Source organism: Curcuma longa, chromosome 16 (genome assembly GCF_044706935.1).
Source record: "Curcuma longa cultivar G26 ecotype Majalengka, Jawa Barat chromosome 16, ITB_CL_G26_1.1, whole genome shotgun sequence".
NCBI classification, from domain to species: domain Eukaryota; kingdom Viridiplantae; phylum Streptophyta; class Magnoliopsida; order Zingiberales; family Zingiberaceae; genus Curcuma; species Curcuma longa.
Window position 1 is genome coordinate 11,057,080 of NC_133876.1, and position 22,437 is coordinate 11,079,516.

The 22,437-nt window shown below is 36.1% G+C and overlaps 2 protein-coding genes across 5 annotated transcripts; one reads left to right on the top strand and one right to left on the bottom strand.

Annotated features, from left to right (window-relative positions):
* Nucleotides 1–4,962: 4,962 nt before the first annotated feature.
* LOC141847754 (WAT1-related protein At3g30340-like) lies at nucleotides 4,963–7,305 on the top strand. 2 transcript variants are annotated; one of them, XM_074735837.1, is made up of 5 exons: nucleotides 4,963–5,156; nucleotides 5,229–5,291; nucleotides 5,381–5,497; nucleotides 5,560–5,959; nucleotides 6,893–7,305. In XM_074735837.1, the coding sequence occupies exons 1-5, from the start codon at nucleotides 4,987–4,989 to the stop codon at nucleotides 7,190–7,192; spliced, it is 1,050 nt and encodes a 349-aa protein (XP_074591938.1). In that variant the 5' UTR covers nucleotides 4,963–4,986; the 3' UTR covers nucleotides 7,193–7,305. The 2 variants fall into 2 exon arrangements, with proteins under 2 accessions (XP_074591938.1, XP_074591939.1); XM_074735838.1 differs by having other exon boundaries at nucleotides 6,989–7,305.
* A 6,105-nt stretch (nucleotides 7,306–13,410) lies between these two features.
* On the bottom strand, nucleotides 13,411–22,436 carry LOC141848042 (protein CCA1-like). 3 transcript variants are annotated; one of them, XM_074736154.1, is made up of 6 exons: nucleotides 22,269–22,436; nucleotides 22,084–22,195; nucleotides 21,810–21,871; nucleotides 15,434–15,652; nucleotides 14,018–15,229; nucleotides 13,411–13,915 (listed from the first exon to the last, which is right to left on the bottom strand). In XM_074736154.1, the coding sequence occupies exons 1-6, from the start codon at nucleotides 22,308–22,310 to the stop codon at nucleotides 13,589–13,591; spliced, it is 1,974 nt and encodes a 657-aa protein (XP_074592255.1). In that variant the 5' UTR covers nucleotides 22,311–22,436; the 3' UTR covers nucleotides 13,411–13,588. The 3 variants fall into 3 exon arrangements, with proteins under 3 accessions (XP_074592255.1, XP_074592254.1, XP_074592253.1); XM_074736153.1 differs by having other exon boundaries at nucleotides 14,018–15,328; XM_074736152.1 differs by having other exon boundaries at nucleotides 14,018–15,346.
* Nucleotide 22,437: the final 1 nt, after the last annotated feature.

Here is a 22,437-nt window from a genome sequence, read left to right on the forward strand (position 1 = left end):
GGGGCACTTACCCACATGCATTATCCTTGCATGCTCATGATGTGGTGCTAGTATTCATGCATATATGCTAATTTGGGACCACACATGCTAGCCCATTGAGTCACTATGTACCTAACCTACGCACATATTTATTTTGCAAAAAGAATATGTGTATATTATATATATATATTTAGTCTTTCAGATTGATTAATTTTATGAGTGATCGGTTCGGTTGAAATATTTTTTAAAAAGTACTCGTAACAAACGATCTAATAGTCCAACATTCTAATTAGGTCAACTATCTATTAAAAGAAATTCATCCGACAATTCACCATAGTTGAGATTCGATTTTTAGATTCCTAAGAAACTGCACAAATGTCTTGTCGTTGCATCGTAGCCCCGGAGATAGTTAGGTACATATCCTTGTGTGTTCATGATGTGGTACTTGCATTCATGCATGCTAAATCCAGGACCACACTTGCTTTTGCATGTGTTGGTTTGTTGATCCATGTCGGTGTGTTTGTGCATATTGGTTCATCCTAGTACTTATGCCTTGTCGAATAATTGTAGGATCGAGATCATCACTTTATGATATACACCCTAAATTATTAAACTCATCAAAAGAACATCTTGGCATCTACTTGCTTAGTGAGATTAGGTTAGGACTTATCATCTAAGAGAGCCTAAAAGGAGCTAGCTAGTGTCTGAGGTGCCACCATATACACTAAGAGTTTTCTTGTTTCTACTACCACTACTATTACTACTACCACTACTAAATTATGTGAAGATCAAAGTTTAAAACTTCAAGTGAAATCTAGAACTTGTACATGATTCACATGTGAACAATCACAATCGGTCGGACGGACGATACTAGCTCTTTTAAGTCGCTTGCGACGACTCAAGACTTACCTTTTTACATGTGAAAACATATATAGTTTTCGATCGATCGATAAAAGCCATGCATTTTTTCTATGGTTTCAAACAAGACTTAGTGAACAAGTATGCCCTACTTCACCATTTGCTAAAGCGATAGAAGGAAATTAGCTTTTTTCTTTCCATCAATAAAGCAATGACCATATAATTATTAGAAGCTTGCATATCATTGTGCAAAGTCTTTAATTTTGTATCACTCTTTTTCTTTTTCTTTAATTTTTTTTCTATATTATTTTAATAACAATTGTGTTGGAAATTAGTTTTTTTTCTTTGTAATAAATCTATCGAATAGCTGTCAAACACTAATTTACAGTGCATTCGTTCAGATTCTTGGAAAACTATTGAGAGTGTGAAATCGAGTGAAAAAGACACCTTGCTGGTTTTAGTCCTCAGCTTAATTATCAACGAGCTAATTGACTGCCAGGGAGGTGAATAGAGACCTCTTGCGTGGTATAATTTTGACTCGATCAATATAGATTCCGCGTAGTTAGAATCTTAAAGTTATGTTAAAAAAAAAATGATAAATCTCAATCAGTCTCATGAACTCAATCCCTAGGGGTGGCCAGTCCGGTCCCACGGAAATTTCCCACCGACCACCAGGGTAAATCGGGAAGCGCATACGGCGGCCAATCCAGATGCCCAATATCCTTTGATTGCGTTCCCCATTTAGAAGAAAATTCTTGCAAATACGCCATAGCTGGGAATTGAACCGCGGATCCCTGGGTCACAATCCGGATGTCCTACCGTTGCACCATTGCCCCGGGGACTAAAGTTATGTTTAAAGTAGTTTGGACCTGGCGAGAGCTCGATAATATTTAACAGAAGCTCCACTACAAAAAAAATCATGAAATAGCAACGGAATTTTATTCCGTCGCTATTATTAGCGACAGAATATTAAATTCCGTCGCTAATGATAAAATCTGCGACGGATAAATAATTCCGTCGCTAATTAACGACGAATATTTTAATTCCGTCGCTAGTTAACGACCTGGCGAGAGCTCGACAATATTTAACAGAAGCTAGCTTTGTCGATTCAAATACATGAATTATTAAACAAAAAAAGGTAAACACTTGTAACGATTTTTATGATGATCTTATTCTTCATACTTATTGTCGGAAGAACGTTATGGATCGAACAATCCTTCATTATTCACGAACCAAATCCCATTCGGTAGTAGATGTTCCTTCTCCGGAGAAATTTTCATAAGACACGCAGTCTTCGAAAAGATCCTGCAGCGTTTTCTCACGTTCTATCCTCCTTCTATTTCTCTTTGTATTTCTCCCTTAGATGCAATGATCGAATGAATCAAGTGTAGCCTTTTTACAGGTAATAAAATACCTTCCACAACTGCACAACGTGTAGACGTGAGCGGTTATCACATCTGTTGTATAGACGTGACTCCATCAAACTCGATAATATTTATCGAGAGCTCAGTATAGTACCCATCAAGAACTCGGTAGCGTTTGTAAGGAGCTTGACGATATCTTGACTTATTTGGTCGAGTTTAGTAAATTTAAGTCAAAATCATTAGGATATGCCGATTGGACAGCTAGTCGAGTTTTGCTCATTATCTATAAATAAAGAAGCCGCATAAAGACAGAAACACCACCAGTACCTAAGGAAGGTCTCTTCTACTCTTCTCTATAAATAAGATAATTATTCCAGCACAAAAAGGGTATGCTCAATTCATCATAACACTTCTATTTTGACTACTATTCTCCATTCTACTACTGTTCATAAAAATTTTCCTAATGATACGGTCGAGCCGAGTGGCAAAGTACACCTCGGTCTTCCGAGTGGCCTAATCTCAGATTGGTCTAGCCGAGTTACCGAGCCGAGTTGCCGAAGGTGCATGCATGCCGAATGGTCGAACCGAGTTGCCGAGTTGCCGAATGGCCGAGGCCTGCGTTTAAGACAGTTTCCTTAAAACAGATTTGTCCCCTCCGTCGATGCTTAGAAGTCATGACGGACGTCTGTTCCCAGGATACAACGATCGAACCGAACAAGCGATCAAGCACAGATCGTTCCCGGCGAACTGATTACATCCGTAGGCTATCATAGGGGGAAGCAGAGGAAAGAGTAGGCAAATTCTGCCCTGACCAATCCGACATTCGACGCGCGCAGGTCGCACTCGCACACAAGTTACCTTACGGGCAGCTGATTTGCACCCCCTGGCACCCAAGCCTCTCCCCTTGCATTTGTTCACAAATCAATGCTTGTGATACAATATAAACCAACCAAGTTACTACTAATGTAGGACTAAACTCCTTCATATGAGGGTCTTCTTTATCCTTCTATTTCATTGTTTCCATTCATATTTCCAACAACTACTATGTTTTCTTCTTCGAGCTTAATTTGAACGTGGAAAGAGTCACGCCAAAGTAGAACCTAAATCTATAAGATCGCCTTATTCTGCGACAAGTATCTATAAAATTCCAATCAGATTATAAGTTCTCAGTTTGCGGTGAATAATACATAACAAATTAAACATAAAGTTTGAAGCACTAGTGAAGCTTTTGTGGATCTCCCAATCAGCGTCGCATTCCATTACTTTGCTTTGCCACTGAGTCTCCTACCTCCTTCGTCAATGAAAGCGACAAACAAGAAGAAGAGATCGAAGAACTTTCCTAGTTTCTTCCTCGAGACATTAATTCCACAGAGATTTTATTTTATGGGCTCTCTTTTTAGCCTTTAACGTACATATATGCATTCCTATATAAATTTATATTTCAATTGGTATCGAGGACACACAAGAACAAGAACATGGTGCTTTACAGGCACTGTCGAAATAAAAATTTGTGAAATCATTGAAAGATGAGAGCACTTGCGACACTATGTCTGTGATGATCATGGATAGAATTGATGCCTGACGAGACAAGATAGAATTGTGCTTAAAACTCACACTTAATGAGATGCCATGCCAAGCATCAGTACGGTATTAATTGGGTAAGAGAAGAGAAGACCCTCGGGACCCTCGAATCATTCATGATGTTGATCATCTGTTAGGACTAGCTTATATGTGTTTCTCATATTTATTTAATGATCGATGAAAAACTTTCATCAAGATTAATTGATTGATTCGATAGTGGACAAGAGAAGAAGAGAAGCATATGTTATAATAGAACATAAATTGTTTATGATGAATTAATTTATATCTAAATGTTGTCAAGGAAGCACGGAAATTAGGAAAAAGAGGAGGAAAAGAAGAAGATTTGTTATTGGATGTTGCTGTTGAGATTGAGGAAATGAGTCTACATTTATAGGCTGGAAATCCATCATTAACTCCTCGTATTATTGCCCATTAATGCGTTTATTTTCATCTTGACCGCCCTAACATTCATTATGCGCAAACCTCGTTAGTGGAATCACATCCTAGTGCACTCCTCCACTAGTGCACTGCAAGAGCAAGAGAGTTTCACTAAATAACTTCAATATTTCAGTAAAAAGTGAAATTTGTTATCTGCAACTCTACTTGATCATAATCAACTCAACTATATCCGAGGAACTCTACAACTATTGCACATGAAAGAGGAGAGTACACTAAATAATATTCACATTTAATTTGTCTCATTTTTCATTTATTTTCTTTCACATTTCTAACTTCCATCCTCAAAGAATAGTTAGAATAAATAAAAGTATTAAATTTTTATTGATACAAGATATCAGATAAAAATCTATTGTACGTAATTTATTCTGTATTACAAGAATTTGTATAAGAATTTGATTACATGAAAGTAAACCAAAACTCTCCCAATAATTTGAATAAACGATGCTAGAATTTCATTAAATTTTGGGATCATCACACAGAAACCATTGATAAAAACTCCATCGTTTTCCCCATGTTTGGACTTTATCTGTAATATATTTTGGTCTAAAAAGATTAACAGCAAAAATCTGCAACCATAACTTCGCATGCTCCATATGTATGACGTTATCTTGCTGATATCATCGTCGCCATTAGAATCCACATGCAGTGGAGCTTGGTTAGGTCTTAGATGCATCGATAAATAGCAGCCACCAGAGCTCATCCATGGCAGCTAGCGATTGCAGCATCTATCCAGTGACTGAGCGCGATGGAGTGGAGACCAGCGGCCGCAATGCTCGCAGTGGATGTGGCACTTGCAGTGATGAACGTCATGGTCAAGAAGGCACTGAGCGAGGGCATGAACAAGCTCGTCTTCATCACACTCAGGCACGCAGTAGCCACTCTCTTCATCTCCCCCATTGCCTTCTTCTACGAGAGGTACAGATAATCATTCGAACTCGCACTGATCATATGATCATCCAGCTAGATGTTCATGTTGCTTGATTGCAGGAAGATCAGGCCAAAGTTGACTCTGGAAATCTGCGTCTATCTCTTCTTCAGCGCCATGTTTGGGTATTTCATCTTTGACGATCGATGCTGAAACATTTAATTTGTTCAGAATATGAATGAACAGGTCTGTTAATGTTTGCTTGCTCGCGCAGTGCTTCTCTGACTCAGTACCTCTTCTTCCTTGGACTGGAGCAGACCTCTGCCACATTTGCTTGCGCCTTCCTCAACATCGCCCCCGTGTGCACCTTCCTGATATCCTTAGCAACGAGGTAAATCGAAAAGTCGAAGTCTTCTTCGATCTTCCTCTTCCTTCTTACTCACACGAATGCAGGATGGAGTTTGTGGATCTGAAAACCAAGGAGGGGAGGGCAAAGGCAGTCGGGACGCTCGTTTGCTTCCTCGGCGTGCTCGTGCTCACGCTCTACAAGGGCGTGGCATTGAACAGCAGCAGCGCGGCGGTCGGAGGATCGTCGAGAACGGGAGGAGCAGAGTATGGATCGAGGAAATGGTTGACGGGTTCCATTGCAGTGATCGCTGGGTGCGTGAGTTGGTCGGCGTGGTTCCCGTTGCAGGCCAGACTCGGGCGCAAGTACCCCGCTCTCTGTTCCTGCACTGCGCTGGTGTTCTTGCTCAGTTTCCTGCAGGCTGCGAGCTTGAGCTTGGCCACGCAGAGGGGAGCCTCGGTCTGGATCTTGAGGAAGAAGATGGAGATCGCCACTGTCATTTTTTCAGTAAGCATCTTTTTGACTCTAAATTACATATCGATAACAGTGAAAGACAAATTTCAGATAACCATGTTTCTCAAACTGAATCAGATTCCTTGCTCTGAATTGGATGAGTCTTGCATAAGATTTTTTTTTTAAAATTCATGTGTTTAAGTTTCACCTGATTAATTTTAGAAGTAGATACGAATTATACATATTTTTGTAGTTATAAAGATGAAGATATCTATATTGGTACGAGGCCTTTTTGGATAAAGTCCAAAAATAAAATCAGGAGGGTGTATGTCTAAAATGAACAATATCATATTATTTTGGAGATATATGTGGATTCTATCTATTCTAACAGTAGTATCAGAGCAGGTCTATATGGTACTATATATGGGGACCTTCAAAAAGGAAAGATTGAGGGCTCCTAGTAAGAAGCCATTGAGACCGTTAAGGGGATGGATTCGTTGGGACTCGGACTAGTAAACGGTCCGTTGGAACCATTAAAAAGGGACTCTCAGTAGTCCTTTGTTTGAGACTCTCAGTGGTCCTTTGTTTGAAGTGTAGATTATTAGGATACAATTAAAGTTCCACATTGAAAATATATAAAAAATATTCTGAGATTATAAGATGGAGATATTTATATTAGTATGAAATTTTTTAATTATAAGATGGAGATATCTAATGTATTCCACTTGGTCTTTATTTCTCCACCAAGTTTTGTAAGCAAAGTTAATTTTTAGAATGGTCCAAAGGGTGACCATGCTGCTTCAACTTTTTGAATGGTCCAAAGGGTGACCATGCTGCTTCAACTTTAATTGATGTAAAGCATATCCACACACATTGTTTTGTTTTTATTTTTTATTTTTTATTTTTTATTTTTTATTTTAAAAAAAAACAAAAGAAAGAGAAAGAGAGAAGTTGTTGATTGAATTTGTGTAGAACATGTAAATGCAGGGGGCAGTGGGGTCTGGGTTTGGGATTGTGGCCATGTCATGGTGTATAGAACAGAGAGGGCCTGTGTTCACTGCTGCATTCACTCCTCTGATACAGATCCTGGTGGCCGTCATCGACTTCGCCTTCCTCCACGAACAAGTCTACATCGGCAGTGTCTTGGGGTCAGTTTTGGTGATCGCTGGGCTCTACTCGCTGCTCTGGGGGAAGAACAAGGAAGCAGGCAAAGGCAGTGTCGTAGCAAAGGAAGAAGAAAGCAGAGTTAATGGAGACGACGACCAAGTGCAAACTCCGAATGTTTGAATGCTTAAACTACATCTCATTGTTGATTTAATTATATTCTGAATTTAATTTACCATTGAATAAGGTCGACAAATTAACTGCTCTATTGGATTAAAGGTGTAATCCAACAAATTTCTAAGTCCTATTCGATTAGACTTGCGCTTAGGAGAAGACTTTATAACTTAAGTTTCTAGTAGTTTGATCACCACAAAGACATTAGTGACTCATTCATTAAAAAAAATTATAAATCCTAAATCGTGTAAGTTTTATAAATCGAATAAGAATTTGAATAATTAAAAATACAAATAAAATAAAGATTTAGTTTGAATAAAATATGATTTAACATATAAAATATAAAAATAACGATAAAGAACTTGATTAGAGAACCATCGTTCTTACCCTGCAGCATCAATTGTTCAATTCCTATAGAAGAATATAAAGCAAAAGCAAGAGAGTGATCTTCTAAAAGAATTAGAGTGACGACGCTGTAAAACCTTCGTCAATGAGAAACGAAAATAGGATGTCAGTTGATTCTAAATCCTCAGAGACCAAACCCTATATATAAAAATTTGATCCGTTATCAACCTATAACGAAATAGACTAATAAATTCTATATATTTAATCCACATCTGATAATATCGGAATAAACTAATAGATTGTACATATTTAATCAACATCCAATAATTCAAAATCCGATAAACTTTAGTTAGATCACTTAAATGGATTCAGTTCGTATCCATATATATAAATTACAATTAAGTTCACCTTAAGAGATTAAATTCATAAGAGATTAAATCTAACAATCTCTCACTTGGGTTACTGTGATGTGTACATGATATACGATTATAAGTTTAGTTGATATCAAATTTTATGGGTATAAAAATACCTCTGTAAATAATTTGGTCCATTAACTTCGTTGGTATAGGACTAAAAAGGTCATAACTATTATATATATCTGTAATAAGTCCCAACAATTATCATAATACCAATATCATTAATGACATAGATCAAGATGTGGTATGTAGTTGAAGTGTTTTATCCCAAGTGGTAAGCATGGAGACACCTGTTGCTTGAGGTTTCGAGTTCGAATCCTCTTAGCAACATATATTTGTTGACTGAGGTACTGTGCGATTCAAGTCTTAGCTCGGCTAAGGTGCTGTTTCGGCAGTATGCTCTTATCAACCTAGTGGTACCGTGCCTCCAAAAATTCTTTAGGGGGTTTTCTGATATGGGACCGTTTCGGCGGTGGGATCGGTCACTATAAAAAGTTTACCCACTACAGTTTTGTTCCTGGCGAAGCCAGGCAATACCCTCCTGCGTCGTAACCAACTGCACTTTCTCGATTTACCTCCTCATAGATGGTCGTGGGGCCGACCGTGTAGGGCCGCTAAGGTGGCGGATCCACCTTTTTTGCAGAAAAGATGTGGTATGCAGTGTGAAAATTCTATGAAATATGATCAATACATATCAATTTTTAATTGATCCCTAATGACCCAAAAGGGTATGATTATATTTACAAATACTTTATGTTAAACTGTAACAGGAAATCATGATCCAAACCTTATGATTCCTAAAAAAATTTGTATTATATTTATAAATACCAAATGTAAAACTGCAATGGCAAATCATGATATTTTATTTCAAAGTGTCAAACAAACATATAAATACCTATTAATATTTTAAACTTTAAGTATTTACAATAATAAAACAAAATGTTTATATTTATTAACAAATGTAGAGTAATAAAATGTATATAGATTCACACTAAATGAATTCTTCTTCCATGAGAAGAACTCTCATATCTACAACATGCACATGAAACACTTTTGGCACCAAACCCTTGGTGAGTGGATATGCCAATATGGAATTTTTATTAATATGTTCTATCATCATTTGATGACTTTGAACTCTTTCTTTAACTGCTAAAAACTTGATGTTGATATGCTTGGACTTTGACGAACTATGATTATTCTTAGCATAAAGTTCTGCGGCTTTATTATCACAGTTGATCCTCAATATATCATCCATATGCAGGACAAGTATAACAAACTTGCTCCTACTAAACTTGACATATATGCACTAATCAACAGGTTTTCTCCATATCCAAATGAGATGATCACTTGATTAAATTTTTGATTCTATTAATGAGATGCATGTTTTAAATCATAAATAGACTTCTTTAATCTACATATTAGGTGCTTTAAATCTTTAGATTCAAAGTTCTCCAATTGCACCATATATATAGATTGCTCAATGTCTCCATTGAGAAATGTAGTCTTTACGCCCATCTGATGCAACTACAATTGTTATGATTATACTAAGAGAGTCTTTCGTTGATATAAGTGAGAAAGTCTCCTTTTGAGTGAATCTCTTAGCAACAAAACGAGTCTTATAGTTTTTGACATTGCCCTTTGAATCTCACTTGGTTTTAAATATTCATTTACTACCAATGGTTTTCGTACCTTCGGACAATTCGACAAATTCCCAAATGTCATTGTCTGCCATAAACTTCAACTCTTCTTACATGACATTAATCCATCTTTCATGATTAGGACATCGTTTGACTTCTTGAAAAGATATAGGATCATTTTCCAACCTAACGTCAAACTCGTCCTCTTGGAGATAAACATAATCACGAGACATTGTGGATCTTCGTTCTCTTATATATTGCCTTAACGGTACTTATTCTTGAGATGGTTGAGGTATTTGCTCATCAATATAAGACAATATCTCATTTGAGTAGAAGGATCCTTCAACTGTATTAGAGATGTCATGGAAATATTTTGATTTACTACTCCCTCTAGATATGCAATATCCATGATATGTTGTATGATAACCATACCACCACTGATTGCACTAGTAGTGACTATAGGAGGATTGCTTATATTTTTTTAAAAAATTATTTTTCTAACTTTATCACTTCCATTGTTCTCAATAAATTTGATGTTTTCCATTTCGAAGAAAGATCTGTTAGAGGGATCATAAAATTTATACCCTCTAGACTTTTCAAAATAACCCACAAAATTACCTAAGAATATATATAAGTATAGATAATAAAATATACAAATAAAGCATATAAATGGGCTATTTATGAGATACCAAATATAATATTATATTTTACTCTTTAGATTAAAATATAATTTGTTAGTGGTACTCTATAATATAACTCAAACTTTAGTTTGTTACATAATAAACTTTCTTTTAGGTCGATTCATTATGCGCATAATTCGACACTTTATATGAGTTATATATTGGTCCATAACTTACATCAATCTTAATCAGCCATGCAATATGTCTTCTTTTGGGCTGACATATTTTATACATTATTTGAATAAAATAAATTTATTTTATAGTTGTAAGGTACCTTGAATATATATTTGGTATAAAAGTAATTTTCCTTGGGGCTAATTACTTTTAGCATAGATATATGTCTATCGACACAACATACACTAATCTATCTAATATCTTTCTTTGAGCCAACATAATAGTTCAATTTAGTAATACATGGGTAGATAGACCCAAGAAGAATTAGACTTATTAATCAATTGATACCATATGAAAATCGATTGATATCATTCAATTGATTAGAAAGTTTACTGTATGCGACTTCAAGATTATCAATCAATTGAGGATGAGTGTCAATCGATTGGTGTCAACCAATTGATTTCGCTTATCAATCACAAATCTTTATGTGTTCGACATCTAACTTATCAATCAATTGTTGATTCATAACCATCGATTGGTGGCTACCAATCAATCATTTAAATTGATTACTAGAAGCAATCAAATTAGATAATCAATTTTGTCACTAATTTAGGATTGTCAATCATTTGTCAAAAGAAAAAAAACTCGAAAGGTTTCCATGTTCTCAAAAAAAAAAAAAAAAATTCTCATGTGGAAAACACCTTCCACGTTTTTTTTGGAACGAGGGAAAGAAAATTTTTTTTTGAAAATTTTCACATTCTTTGTTTTCACGTTCCCACATTCATTTTAAAAAAATCTCATGTTCCTTCCATATTATGAACCGTGCAACAAATTGAGCCTACACCTAATTCAACCTGTTCACAATCAATTTGAAACAAATATGCCACCAATCGCACAATAAATACGATCTTGTAAACCATGAAATATGATGAAACAGAAAATGACTTTGATACCAATTAAAAGAATTTGTAAATCCTAAACCATATACATTCTATAAATCGAATAAGAAATCGAATAATTAGAAATACAAATAAAATAAGGATCTAATTTCAATGGAACATAGTTTAACATATAAAATATGTAAATAATGATAAAGAATTTGATTGGAGTATCATTGTCCTTGCCCTGTAACATCAATCGCTCGATCTTTATGGAAGAAGATGAAGAGGAAGCAAGAGGGTGATCTTCTAAGGGAATTAGGGTGATAGCACCGTAAAATCTTCATCAATAGAAAACGAATGCAGGATGTCAGATGATCCTAAATTCTCAGGGACTAAACCCTATATATAGAAATCCGATCCATTATCAATCCATAGATAATAATGGAACGGGCTAACGGATTCTGCATATTTAATTCACATCCGATAATATTGAAATGAACTAACAGATTGTACATATTCAATCAATATCCGATAATCTAAAATTTAATAAATCTTAGTTAAATCATTTAAAAGGGTTCGATTCATATTAGCCTATATAAACTATAATTAAGCCCATCTTAAAAATATAAAATCATAAGAGATTAAATCTAACAATTTAAACTCTTTTTATTTAACTTTCATTACAACTAGAGTGCCTCTAGAAACGTGCAAAACCTCACTTTGGGCTGGCATATGCACCTTTTCTCTTTAAAAGTGCCTAAAATGATGAGATTCTTCTCCAAATTTATAGCACGTTGAATTGTGCCTCTTTAGCCTTTTCTACAAAATGAGTAGCAACAAAAATATCAACATCAAAAGTTCTCTTTTACAACACTAGTTAGTTTCCGAAAGAAAAAAAACCCCTACGAACATAATTGAGTTGATATTCGAGTAGTAGATTATCACATAAGAACAGAAATTGAGACGGTTTCATCATCGTGATTTACTCCTTCAATCTATTGCCACAAAAGAAAAAAAATTTTTTTTATTTATATTTCTTTTTCAACTTCTAACAATTGTTAATAATATGCCTTTAGTTTTTAGAATACTGACAAGCCAAGCTCTTAAGTTCACGTTGTCATCTTTGCCTCTTTTTAGTTTGACTTTAGAAATTAAGCCAGTTTTTATCATGTACTTGACTCCAATTTCTCGAAGTCATTGAGCACTAATTTAATTTTTGGCTTTTTCAGAACTTCATTCGACATGTATAATTGGACAACAACCACACATTTCTCATCTAAGGTCGCTTTTTCCCATTTCAATCATAGAAGCAAGAATCTTGTGTCTTCCCTTTAAAATTGTATATCCATCATTTTGTACTAAGACCATGATTCACACATCACATAAAAAAGGTGCAACATGAGATGTTATTCAATTCTCAATAAAAAAAACCTCATTCATTGTGGCCATAGTGAGAACAAGATAAGGGTAAGAATTGACTGAGACTCGATGCTTCTTCGCATCATCCAAGTGTGCAAACTGTAAGAGAAGTCCAAAGGATCGTCACTTGAATATGCACTCTATCGAGTCCAAGTACACGAGAAATACATCAAACATGGAATAACACACTGAAGAAACAAAATTATCTTTTGCTTCCCAAATGTTACAAGTGTAGCAAACCGAATGAAGCACAGCAAATGAAATTTATGGCACCTGTAGACTTTGTAGCTGTGGATGACCTGATGTAGTCTTCCTGACTTTCCACTCTTCCTGAGTGAACATGTTTTTCAATCTACGTTTCAACAAAAGAAGGAAATTGCTTCAAAGCAGACTTCACCTACAACAGCGCAGCAACAAATATTTTCGCAGCTACTACTCCATCCAAAAAACAACAGAAATTGTTTCTGCTGTAATGGTGCACCAAGGAGACCAAAGGCAGCGGAAACAGGAATTCCAAGTGGATCAAAATGCAGCGGCAGAAGTTGACTTACCTCATAATTGAGAGTATCATAAGGAAGTTCGGATGGACTGCCAACAATTCTCTGAACTGAGTTGACAGGGTGTGTAGATCATCTGTGTCTTCATTCAGCAAAGAAGCATATCCATGGTCTACACTTGGCTAGACCAAGCACTTGCAGTTATATGATTACAATTTGACCATGTCACAAACAGCCATGAAAAAAAATTATTTAGTTTAGTTTGCTTAAATACAGGTTCTTGAGTAGTTTACCAAGTGGGAGGCCTACTGGATGAATTAAGGATATAATTAGATGAGTTCTAAAATTTTATGGCACCATCTGTGAATTCATAGAACAACATAGGAGAAGACGAATGATTCTTTGTGAGCATGTAGTCAAGAGGAAGCTTCTCCTTGCAGACGAATCCTTTTGTTACCAGTTCCTTCAGCTAATGCGTTGCTTTCAGCTGCTACTGAACACCTCCTATAAGGCTTAAATCCTGATTGATGAACCTTGCGCGTTTCATGTGCTATACACATTTCTTCCTTTGACTTGTCGCCTTGTTGGTTCAGATTGGTTGCACAGCATTCGGTCTTCTTGTGATTAACTTTTGATTCACTGGCTTCTTTCTTACTCAAAGTGGTAGCTTTCTCAGTATGTGGAGGTGAAAAACTTTGTGGAAGTACTTCCCGATCAAACAATGCTTGGAAGGCTAGTCGACCCTAACAAATACAAGATATATTAGATATGCAGTGATACATACTTGAATGTCCAATTGATTAATTGGTCAGAAGAAATTATCATATTATAACCTCTGAAGATACCTTCAAGGATTCATTCAAACTTCCGCTACTTCTGAGCCTGTAATTGTTGAACCCACATTTCGAAAAATTGTCGTAGTCTTTGTTCCCCTCATCATTCACTTTTTCATGTTTCTTCTCCATGGTGTATGTTTCTACGTCGCTACTTGATGCCGTATTGGATCCACAAGAAGAGCGATCCACTTTCTTCTGATTCCTAGCCTTGTCTAAATCAGAAGATCTGTGACCTGCTAATGTCTTTATCTTGCTGGATCCTGTGTCTTTAAGCTCCTTAGAATTCTCATCTATTCCATCACAATCATCAGAGCCAGAAGAAGATGATGATTTAGAAGAGGCATGCTGAGGTTTTATAGCCTCAGATTTATTTTGATCTTCAATTTGCTGCATCTCTTTTGGAAAATTCTCATTAGCTGTAACATGAACTGGAAGTTGAGCTATGCCTGTACAGGGAACATTTCTGTTTGGAGGAGCAAATGCAAAACCAGCAAGAGGAGGAAAACACGGCAATAGACCCTGAGTTGCCCACCATGCAGCCGCAGCAGAAACTGTAGCTGCAGCTATAGCCTCCAAGCTTGGAGTTGGATTCATATGTGCATTATGAACTTCTTGGATATATGGGGTTGAATGAAGCACCGTAGATGGGCAGAATGTTGCAGCAAGGTTTGCTGCAGCATGAACTGCTGGATTTTGTAGCAAGGTAGAAACAATAAGACTTGGAAATGTGGATGAGTTGAGGAATGACCTATACACATCTTGATCATTGTGAAGATGGGTAAGAGGTACAGGGGCTGTATGCGGGTGATGAAAATAACTGATTGTCGATGCATCCTGGACTGGTATAGTAGAAGCTAGGCTTCCATTTGCTTCGACACCTACTTGGTTAGTTAGTAAAAAATGGTTCTGGCTATCAGATGAATCAATTTGCATGCTCTGTCCACCATTGCTAACATGCAAAGTAGACTTATTTGCATGGGTTTGATCACCTTCAGATGAATCTAGTATTGTCAGCCCTTCAAGTTTTGATGTTTTTCCTTCATCTTCTAGACCCAAATTGCTTTGCTGCCGTGAACACTTTCTTTGGTGTTCTACAGTTTCTTCTTCTATAAAAGATTTATTATTCTCAAGAGGAGCTGAAGACTTGTCGGCTGCAATCTTCTCCGGCATTGTCTCCTTAGTTGGCAAGAATTCAATAAATACGCTATGGCTGGAAGAGATCTTGTTTAAAGAAGAGATGGAATTAGATTTTGCATCTTTAGATGTAGTAACAACTTCTGAGCAATTGGCATATTCTGAAATCCCTTTACTTGATAATTTCTGTGTTGCCATTAAATTCTAATCAAAGCAGCTAACAAATATATAAGTATTGGAAAATGCGCAAATATATTAATTTCATGAAAACCTAGAAAAACAAGTGGTTACCTCTCCAGAAGAATCACTTTTGATGTCTACTACTTGATTTTCGCCAAGGAGAGGCATTGATTTTTCTTGGTTTCTGCTCATTGCTTCGGAAGTGGGAGTGCCAATGCTGGACTTTCTTGGATATGGACTGCTTGATTTTCTTTTAGGTCTTGGAGGAGGTATATCTATATCATGAACTTGTCCTGGGGCGATACCTTTCTCAACTGCTTCTTTTTCAAGCTGTAATTTGACTTGGTTTAGCCGTACAATCTTTTTTTTTTCTAATCAACTGTTTAGAACTCAAAATTTATGTTTCTTTTATACAATACGTATCCAATCAAATTACCAGTCGTAGCATTCAATAGTCTGTAAAATAAAATTTTGGAAATTCTTTTCTTTTTCTCTGTTTATTTGTCATCAATATGGAAAATTCTTACAAGAATATTTGTAAACACTGAATTCCATGTATCATAAAGAGTACTACTATATTTCCCCCAAAGATCTCCAAAGTGTCATTCACTCCAGAAGTAGGTGAAGAGTGAATGGTTAAAAATATCAATCAAGTAGTAGGTAAGGGTGTAATGACAAATGAGTAAATATATAATGAAAATAACTGAATAAGCTCATGAGGGCATTTTTGCATATTGAGTTAGGCTTGTGGGTCTATCAACATGCAAATAAGGACAACAAATATATAGAGTACTATATTTGTGAAAAATATACATGGAAGTCTGAAAGCTACCCTAGAGAGACAACAAATATAGAAATAGAATAGAGAAACATTTGTGAGTACTAAATATAAATATAAAGCCCAAATTGGATTTTATCTTAGCACCTAGAACTAATAAAAATTTGGGTGGAACTTATCATTTAAGAGGGGGCACTCTTCTACTATATAGACATGATGTACCACCACACTTGTCCACGTGGAACTACCTCATGTTCATCAAAACTCAATAGCTAAGGCCTAGCTCTTTACATGCAATAGAGTCCATTCTATCACAAAATAACTAATCATTTGATTAGGAGACACACTTCTAATGGAGCACCACACTTATCCATGTAGGATGGAGGATCCCAGTTTCAACAAGAACCACCTGTATCAGATGAACATGATAAACTTCCAAAGTTCAGATGACTAGAAACCAAATACGACTTTGTTTCCAAGTAGATGAGATTAGTGGATGAGAGACTATAAAATTTAGACATAAAAAAACATGAATCATTTTCTACAAATGGAAAATAAGGAGGAACCGACCAACTATGAATATGAAGTAGAGGAAGCAACAATAGTGCAACGATGAACAAATTCAACATGGACATTTAATACTGAGATAAACGACTCGCCTTCATTCTGATCTCCAATAATGCAATCCTAAATCAATATAATGAGAGAAAAATTATGTTTATTGATATAAATTAAGCTAGAAGAACACCAAGCTAGGTGAAAAGCAAGTGGTAGAGGTAGAAAGAAATAGGATTTATCAATTCCTTTGATTAAAGTTCTAGAGCAATTGGTAAAGTAAAATAGAGTAAATATCCCCAAGTGTATTTAGTAATCAACAATTATCATACAAATTCTTAGAACCACTAAAATCCAAGATTGAAGGGCTAGGAGAATGAGTGGCTTCTAATAGTATGCAGTTAGCTCATGACTATGAACAAAAAGTGCTATAGGAGAGATAAAAATAACTATGCAATTTGGAATTGTAGGAATTGAGTTGGCCACCAAAAATAGAAAGACATGTAGTAACACAAGAATAGATAGTTTGTCTCCAAGTTCAATTGCCTAGATTGGACCATGCTAGCCATGGAGGTCACCCATATAGAGCCAATCATTGGATATACAAAGCTTGATGTGAGTTGGGCCAATATATCTTGTTGAAGCAAGACCGAAGTCTGAAATCAAGCCAACAAATTTTAATGCAAAAAGCCCTAATAGGCCCTTTTTTTCAAAAAGAGCCTGAAGTCTCCTCTTTAAAAGGCTTGAATCAGGACCCTTGTTAGAGATTTTTCAAAACATACTCGATGTTCAACAGAATCTCGTTGGAATTGATCATTGACTGGACTAAGGATGATGATAAATACCCTATAATAGAAATTTGTGGATATATGAGACATTTAAGTTGATCTCAAATACCAGATTATACCCTTTGATGATGTTCCTGCTTGAGATCACCTATGGATGAGTCACCGGCTGATGATGGTGAGGTCACGCAAAATCCGCAGACGGTGGAGCTCCTGTCAGGCTACAAAGAGAAGGAGGGTGAGGATGGAGGCCAGGGAGGTGTCCTGGACTTAACCACTCCGACACTCAAGTCACACCGCGAACCAGAGATGGAGAAGAAGAACCGAAATGTTAGAGAAGGAGAGTGTTGATTGTGTATCCGTGTACCTGTGCCTGTGAGAAGCAGGGTTATTATATGGAGTCATTGAGGGAGATATCCCATCGTCGGTAAGGAGAATATCCTATCACCACGGTAATTAAGGGTCTTATTGCCCATACCTGATATGGTCCAGGACCATGCTACGTTAATCATATTGTACTGATGAGGTAGGTGAGCTACCATCAAATATTATATAATTGCACATATCCTTTTGGTGGCGATCTTGGCAGAAGCGCGGACTCGAAGAGGCGGAGCTGACTGAGGGGTCGATCTCTAGCTAGGAGATCATGGATTCATTCGAGAGCAAAGCCAGTGAAGCACCAAGTGGGGCGTTGAGTGAGTTGCAGAGTCGGTTGACCAAGGAGCCGAGCCGCAACTCGACCACTGGGCTAAAGTGGGGAGCTTGGGCGGTCGAGCGGTCTAGGAGTCGGGCATGAGCTTGGTCATGAAGTCGAGGAAGTCGGTCGGAGCTAGAGTCGAAGATCGGCCACTGAGCTAGAGGGGAGAGATTGGACGGTTGACCAGAGGGTCGAGTCGGAGATCGACAACTGAGCTAGAGGGGAGAGCTCGGGCTTAGAGTGCGGGGCATCGAGCCGAGCTAGCTGAGGGGTTGGGCACCGAACTGAGCCAGTCAGCCATGAGATCAGGCCTTGCCTCTGTCGTGTCACTGCCAATTGAACCAGATCTTGACTTTCTTGACCTAAGTGTACTAACCCATAACAGATGATTTTGGTGAGTTCTATGTTTCACCTCTGAATACCAGCTCCCACCTTCTATGCACTTGGCAAATTACCACATCTAATTACAAGGTACAACAAATCAATATACATAGTTGTTGCCCAAACATATATTATGAAAAATCATGTTCAAAATATAATTTTATACCAAAAAAATATTCGTTAGCTTGCATTCTCATATGTAAGTATCGCTACATCTCACTCCTAACTAATCATATTTCTAATATTTAGACATTTCTTGGCACTTAAAAAATGCTCAAAGTGTCATATAAGTATTTATTAGCTTTCATTCTCTATGTAGACATCACTAGAACTTTACTAATAACATTTCGCAAAACCATATTTTGATGGTACAACAGCGATACATGTTGGGTTTTGATTCCATTTCTAGCCATCACAATATCTCACTAGCAAAATTTTAAATATTTCCATATTTTTTTTGGTACTATAAAAATGCAAAATCATGTTTGGTTTAAAACATGTTATGTGCCAAAAAGGTACATCTATTCTCATATGCAAATATCTCTACATCCCACCAGACAACACTTGGAGTGTATATTAGGTTCTACCAAACCAAATTAAATCAGTCCAATATTTTTCTTTTGAAACTTAATTGAATAAGCATGCAAACCAAATTAAAATCAAACTAAACTTATTGACTTGGTTTTGGTTGAACAGAATTTACTTCTAAACATCACTTTTTTAGTTTTACTATTATATTATAAGTTTTAGGTAAAAATTATTATGTCTCTATTACTTTTTCATTTTGCAAACTAAATGTTATTAGTAAGGTGTAAGAATGTCTGCATAAACTTACTTGGGAATAAAACCATGTATTTTGCACTTACTATAGTGCCAAAAAATGTGAAAAACATTAAACACAGCATTAGTGAGGTCTACTGATTCTTACATATAAAAATTAAAGCCAATGAATCTCTATGGCATAAAATCATGTTTTGACTAAATGGTTTGTACAAAATTATGTTTTGGGAAAGGTCACTTTTGTGCAAACCAAAGTTATAGTGTTTTACAATCCTTTTTAAAGATGTGGTAAGTAGCCAAGTTGGTAGAGGGAGGATTTTTCTTCTTAAGAGATCAAGGATTCAAATCTCATCGAGGAGAACATTTTCAGTTTCTATTTAACATAATAAATTTCTCCAATCAATGAGTTACTATAGTGAAACTCAAACCGACAATCAGTAGTGAACTCCAACAATGCTTGGCCAACTTCAATGACCTATGAGATTTCAACAACAGTCAAGGTTATTTTTGAAAAATCATTCTAAAGGAACCCTATTCGGGTAATTTTTTCAAAAAAGGTCTCTTCCATTCCTTTTTTTGTTCAAACAATTAGGATATTTTCAGGTTCCCAAAATTTTGTCCAACCCTGGCACCATAGAAAACCAACAATGTACAAGTTCATAATTACAACTTTATAATAAATATAACAAGAAAAATTAAATAATATGAAAATAATAAATGCAAATAAGAAAAACACATTTTAGAATAAAAATTGCTTAAAATATAAGTACTATCCTATGTGTTAAGATGTTGCAAGCTTGTGATTACAATAGAGTATATAAATACATAAAATATATAAAAAATTATATCTGGGGACCAAGCCCAGATTGAAAATTTGGCCTTAAAATATTTCCCTTGAAACTAATAATGATCTTAATAATCTTCCTCTTAGAAACATTTACAAACTGACAGCTGAAAATGTATTATGTGAAGAGCGTTTATTTACAAGTTGATAACAGTGCATGTATTTTTGTCAAGTGCCCAACAAATCAAGGCATGTGTTAAACATTAAGGTAGAACCACCGGAGAAATTAATAAAGACAGTCGCAAAAAAATAGACATAACTTGCATGTTTAATTAAGCAAAAACACCATAAAAGAAGAAAATTAATGAAAATTTTATATGGATTATGTTAAAACTTACCTGTAAATTATATTCAACATGGGAACACTGCATCTTATATGTAGTGTGGCTCCTGTTTTCTCTTTTTCAAAATGATTGCCCATGAATTGGCTATATATCTGGTTAATGATGCCTTCTAAGTATGATCAAAGAGAAAGGCCCTCTGAGAGCACACACTATAGTCTGTTATTATATGGCATGATTCAGCTACTAAGTCTGTCCTTAAAAGGAAGAATGATCTATGCAAGATATTTATAAGCATCATCTCTTGACCTAGAAATGTTAGTCAACTCTTCTGGATTTAGTAGTTCTTCTCCAGGAAAAGAATACTGTTGCAGAAGAAATGGCAAGATGCCTTCTTTGTGATGGCAAACCTAGCGGATAAATAAGACTTATGTGATAATATTCCTTCTTTGTAATAAAAATAAAAAACTAGAATACTTGATAAGTAGTCCAATGAAATCAATAGTATCATGCTGATCTTCACCAAAATGCTTCGAGAAACCAAAATATGAACACTATGAATCTTGATAAAGACAATGATTTTAAGCATCACAGATAAAAGTGCGATACAACAAAAATAATTGTAAACATTACTAGGTTGTTTGATGATCATGCCCCTTTTAGTTAGTTTTTACCGAATCACGCCTCATTAATTGAATTTTACCAAACCGTACACATCACTATTTTTCTTCCTATTATACCCTTTCAATTTCAAGATTCCTTTCAAAACTTCTTTCTGTCAATTTCTGCAAGCTAATTTCCAGAGTAGATTACAACATGAATTTAACTTAGAATTAGCTTATCGGAGATCCTTTGCACGTAATTTTCAGTTTGCAATCTCTCTCAACCTAATGGTGCGTAGACTTAAGTGAACACTACTGCAAGACCTAATTTTTTAAGAAAAACTTCAATAATAAGTCCTCAAGCTAGATTCTCAAGCTTGATTTAAGTGTCTTGAGACTAGCAGGTAAAAAATCCAACCAAATTTAGATTGATAGATGTACATGAAATTGACTAGCAACCATGCAAGTTAGAGTTTCTTAAGGCAAAGTGATGGAGCAAACTGACCAGTATCTTAAAATAGAACCAAATTAATTTCAGTGCAAATGGTATATACTGACTACAACTCTTCAAGAAAGTGAATGATTATTCAGGCTCATGTGGAACAATTTCACTATCAGAGAGAGTTTCCAGATAAGTAAAGTCGATCAAGAAGTAACTGCAACAACAGAGAAATTAACCTTCTAGTTGAATTAAGCAAACATCAAAACATCCCCTCTATAAAAGAAACCGAAAACGTTAGTAATCAGTGGATTCCACTCATGGATATGTATAAAAGCAACTGACCTTGGTGAAGAACTTTTGTGCATGACTCCTAATTTGCACTGCCGTCTTTGTGCCAATATGTTCTGTAACAAGCCCATAAACCAAGAAAAAAAGTTGATAGATTAATCTGTGATGAATTACCGCTTACTGCTACAAATAACTGCAATGTTTTTGTTATTCTTTCGACTTGATCTGTGGCAGTAAGGCCACTGGGAACTCGACTTTGAAAAAAAAATATTCAGGGGAGAAAAGGCTATATTCAGTAAAATGCCATCATGATCAAATATCCACGAACCTTCAATGCGTTGCCATGCTCTCCCATAGAGTTTCAAAGCTTCAAGAAAGAGGGTGTGCTCTTCCTGAGTCCACTTCTCCCTTTGCTTGGTGATCGTATATGGCTTCCTTTTCTACATGACAAGACCTTTATGCATGAATTCAAAGGCGGAAAAAATACCAATTGAGACGTCTGTGATCCCAGACCTTAATAACACCCAACTCTTCATCGGAGGAGTTCCCTTCCATACTCTTATCTCGAATCGATGAAGCAGCGCCAAGAGAAGGGAACAAGTATAGATCAGCGGGACTTCAAGCCGTCGAATAAAAAACAAATCCACCCTCAATGTCTCCAACCAGATGCTCGATTTGGAGC